The sequence below is a fragment of the Hetaerina americana genome, unplaced genomic scaffold (assembly GCF_022747635.1).
Source record: "Hetaerina americana unplaced genomic scaffold, ioHetAmer1.1.p SCAF_105, whole genome shotgun sequence".
In the NCBI taxonomy this organism is placed as follows: domain Eukaryota; kingdom Metazoa; phylum Arthropoda; class Insecta; order Odonata; family Calopterygidae; genus Hetaerina; species Hetaerina americana.
The window spans coordinates 1,000,049-1,004,789 of NW_027286126.1; the positions used below are offsets into that span (position 1 = coordinate 1,000,049).

The 4,741-nt window shown below is 37.5% G+C and overlaps 1 protein-coding gene across 1 annotated transcript; it reads left to right on the plus strand.

Moving 5' to 3' along the window:
- Positions 1–744: 744 nt before the first annotated feature.
- LOC139700565 (uncharacterized) lies at positions 745–4,435 on the plus strand. Its single transcript, XM_071599094.1, has 2 exons — positions 745–792; positions 3,968–4,435. Exons 1-2 carry the CDS (start codon positions 784–786, stop codon positions 4,328–4,330), a joined length of 372 nt encoding a protein of 123 aa, XP_071455195.1. The 5' UTR covers positions 745–783; the 3' UTR covers positions 4,331–4,435.
- Positions 4,436–4,741: the final 306 nt, after the last annotated feature.

Genomic DNA, 4,741 nt, shown 5'->3' on the forward strand with positions numbered 1-4,741 from the left:
ATGGAATAACATTCTTCAACTGCAACTTTAAACAGAAAACTTTTCGTCTAAGGTTGGACTGTCCAATTAGGAAGCGTTTGAGCGGGGTTAGCCCCGGGTACGTACTAGCACAGCAAGGCTGCAAAATAAAAGCTGCACTAACGTAAAGTCGATGGGGTATATTCTGACCGGCCCGGACTAACATTACGCACCGTGGCCGTGGAGTCATAATTTGCAGACCCCTGGCTGTGATGATGGACCTTCCCAATGTACACCGAACAAAATAGTTTATTCCTATAGAAAGGAATAGTTCTTTTTTACGCTGACTGTTGTTCAATCATATTAACACAAATTACTTGACATACATAGCAATAAAAGTCCATCACGAAGTAGAAAAATCGCCTACTCTCCCACCTCTACCATGTCTTAAAAAATAACTTCTGAAGTATCTTTAAGACAAAACATTCAGCTTGAATTTGGATTGCGACACACTTTTAGCCCTCGATTTAAACAGTTCTGAAGTTCAGGACGAGTCCCGCTCTGCAGAAGAGCAATGCTGTCTATCGCCTTTTTTTACGGAGAACTGTTACGCATGAAGCGTTTCAGATGAATGACAGCCTGGTTTTATTTCTTTGAGAAAACGGTGACAGCCATCACCTGGAGTGAAAGCACTCTATTTTCTTTCTCACGCCCTATTATCCGGCAGATTGGGAGTATAAAGAGACGGGCAGAACCCGAGTCAGATCACAAGCAACATCGCTCTCAACCAATCCTCACGCAGAGTTGACATTATACAGCCCCAAGATGAAGACGGTAAGTTGCTCTTCAGTCAGCTAAATTTAACAATTACCAAATCATAGACCTCACGAACGTGGGCCTAATATTATCACAATGCAGAGAGTGAAATACTAGGATCGTCACCATTCATTTTTACATCTATATTAGCGTGCAATTTCGTGTGTTGCGGCCCTACGGGCGGCCAATCCTCTCGACAGCAATATACACGCGCTTACTTACACGTGATTGGCTCGGCGACTAAAGTATTTTCTTCTCACGCTGAGGGCTCGGGTTAGAATCCCGAAGGTAATGGATTTCCCATTGCTATTCTAATATCTTATGAGCGCGGAGAGTACATCGAAGCGTAAGTCTCATAGGGTGCCAAACTTGGGACTACTTAGCTCCTTCTATTTAGAGTAGACGTCGGCGCCCAGTTTCTCTCTCTCTTCACTTACTCGCAAAAACGTCTCCTTTATAAAAAACGACGCAAATTGATTTGGCAGTGAGTCGGCTTTCTTAGCTACTACTGCTTGATAATTAACAAGACCAATATGCCCGTGGAAATTATTCGACTTTAACCCTGAATGTATTGCCTATTCTTAAATGACTGTCGTCAATAAACTTGACAATAAGTTGTGAACTTTGTCAGCCACTGTACCTAGAGATTTCACTTTATTTTTTAAAATTATTTAAGCCCAGAAATTATCCATAAAACTAACAACACAGTAGGAAATCAATCATAAGGTTGACTCGAAAGGGGATACTAGAATTCACCTCGCACTATGTAAGCCGTATGGTGTAAATTCAAGGTAGAGGAGCGAGTTCCTTCGCGTTTACCGTATCTGGTTTCCCAGGAAGATATGATCTTTGGAATTACATAGTTTTGCATAAGCTAGGAGTTTACAGTCACGTGTATATAAACCTGGTCCCTCCAGTCCGTAGCTGAACGCTCCACCCACGCCCTAATAAATGCAAATTAGGATGCACAAATTGAAATAAATTAAGGCTATCATGAATGGTAAATATACGACCAAATGAGAGATATTTTAAATCTAAAACTATGGATTTTTTGCGATGGACAAATATTTAACTTATTTCTAAACAATTTCGCACCAAGCTTCAATATAAATTTATCTCGCCAGGTAAATTTTAGCTTACTAAAAAATTACATTATCTCTTCATCAAATTTATTTACATGGCTTACATCGGAAATACGCAAAAAATGTCTTCCTAATCAGCGAAGGAGGCGTATTTAAACCAGCGACAGTGGGTTATGACGTAGCTCTCCCGAGATTCTGGAGCTAGAGGAATTTTAGAAATTCTTACGGTTTATTTCCGCCCCTCATCTTCACGAAAAAGGCAAAGTATATGACTGGCAACCCATGGACTTTCCCTTAGAAGTCGAGGAAGTTGTGATGGAATCTCCCACTAATGACGACCGCAGGCTCATCCAATTTTTTCCGCGGTGAAATTTCGCTCAGCAAATTTAACTTTCTTCGAGGAAAATTGTGTAGGATTGAGAAATCTCAAACGAAAACTATAGGATATGTGTATATATATATATATATATATATATATATATATATATATATATATATATATATATATACATGATAGATATATAGATATATATATATATAGATATATATATATATATATATGTATATATATATATATATATAGATATATATATATATATAGATATGTATATATATATATAGATATGTATATATATATATATATATATATATATATATATATATATATATATATATATATATATATATATATATATATGTGTCTATATGTGTGTGTGTGTGTGTGTGGAATTCTGGTAAGGAAATTTTCCTAGTCTCACAGCAAAAGGATAATTTAAAACCGTTAGATATTATAAGAGTTGTACAGTTTTTTTCAAAAATATACCGAGTAGTGAAAACCATTTCATTGGCTTTATTAATGGTAGGTAGACTATGGCCCGCTGGCCGTACCCAGCTCGCAAAGAATTCAATTCAGCCCGCCGAGTAACAGCGAATTATCAGCAGGGAGAATATGACGAGTGTATCAAAACCTGACAAACACTGTAACGCTACATTGACTCACTTTCCTTTCAGCAATAAAGTTTCTATGGAAGCCTTAGATAGTATTCTTTATAGGCTATTATGGCAGTAAAGGGGTTTGAGTATATGTTGGCTTGAATTTATGCTATATTCTCATCATAAATTGAGTTTCCCAAAAAAGGCTCTAGGGATGTTAGGAGGAATTATCACGAGGCTGGTTATTGGTAGGCAAGCGGGTGTCATACCACAGTTTAAGATTGGGTATTTAAAAAAAAGAACATTTATATTTCACTCGGTGCTGGAAATCAATCGTGCTACTATCCCAAACTAAAGGCCTGGCAAGGTTCTTTGCGACTCCATGAGACTCCTAAAATGAGTCAATCATATTTTCTTCTCTAAATAGAGTTTAATTATTAAATGTAGGTATATTTTACAAAACTTCCAATATGAGTGCAGTTGTGCGGTCCAATGGAAACATAAAATAAATAAAATTGCTAAATAGTGTTGCACTAAAATAATAATGAGACTAAATTGGTGTGGAATTTAGTAGCAAATCATTCAGCATGGCTAACGCTAAAGAGAAAATTCAAGAGTCCCTAAAACTAAAATGGGAACAAGCAAAGACTGGAATTATTCTCTATTTTCCTTTGAACAAGAGTAAGGGAAGTAATGACTCAGTGAGAAAAATTTATCATATAATGGCTGGGAACACAGTGTGAACTTCCCTGTTTTCTTTTCATAGTTTGTTGAATGCAGATGATGATTTCTAAATCTGTGAAATCTGACAAAGAAAACTTAATTGTCTCCCCACAGCCATTAGCTTTTCAGCTGTGTAAAATTTGCACTAAGTTTCAATGAGGGTAATGCAAACACCATTGCAAATGCATGTCTATGAATTCCTCTGCTGATAACTGCAATAACTTCCAATTTCTCTACCTCATTATATTTTTCTTTGTTACTAAATGGGTGTTTATCTTTTAATACATTTCATGCTCAACAAAGCAAATTTATTCTTTGTAGGCACTCACTGCATGATGCTTTCACTGAGTCATTCCAAGAATATAACCATCAGGCCACTCTTTCAATATATATGTAGCCCTGGTGATGGAATTTTAACAGTGATCTGATGCTTCCTTTTCAAAATATTTTTTCAGGCTATGATAGTGTGTTTTGCAATTTTTGCCATTACCATTGAGATGTGCTTGGCTCGGCCTAGATTCCTGGCAATACCAATAGAGGACGTGGAATTCCTGGAAGTGGAACAGGGACAAGCGAGAGCACCCCTGGTACGCATGGCACGAGCTGCTGTGCAACGTCCCCAGCAGTTTGAAGAACGACGAGATGACCAGCAATTCATTGCCTCTGAGGAACAAGGTCGCTTCCAGCGTGGAATCCATGGAGGTGGTGGTGGAGGTGGTGACAGTGGACATCACGACCATGTAGACTTTGGTGCCCACACTGGACATCATGGAGCTTTTGGATGGTATGCCGATTTTCCAGTCCACAAGGAACGTTAAGAGGGGGGAAAATGGTGCACGCCTATCAGTAGAGAGATAGATAACACCATGAATGATAATGGGCTTTGAGCTTACTCCTTCATTATTGTTTTGAGCTTTCATTTTGCTGTTACAATTTAAGATTTTGCTTTTTTCTAATATTTTTGTACCTGATCTGAATAAAATGTTGCTTCTGTTTGAATATGGACTTATTTGTTAACATAATGACATTCAAATTACCTGAATATTGAGATTCAAAACATTATGGATTCTAAAGATTAAATGAAATAGAGGAATATAGCTAATTCCATTGTAGGATAATTATATCAAAGGAGGTGTTGTGGTAGCCTAGTGGACTGGGTTTTTCTAATGACTGAAGGGTCTGAATTTAAATCCAGGTGATGCCTTTGGATAACCTCAGCTTCACCCAGG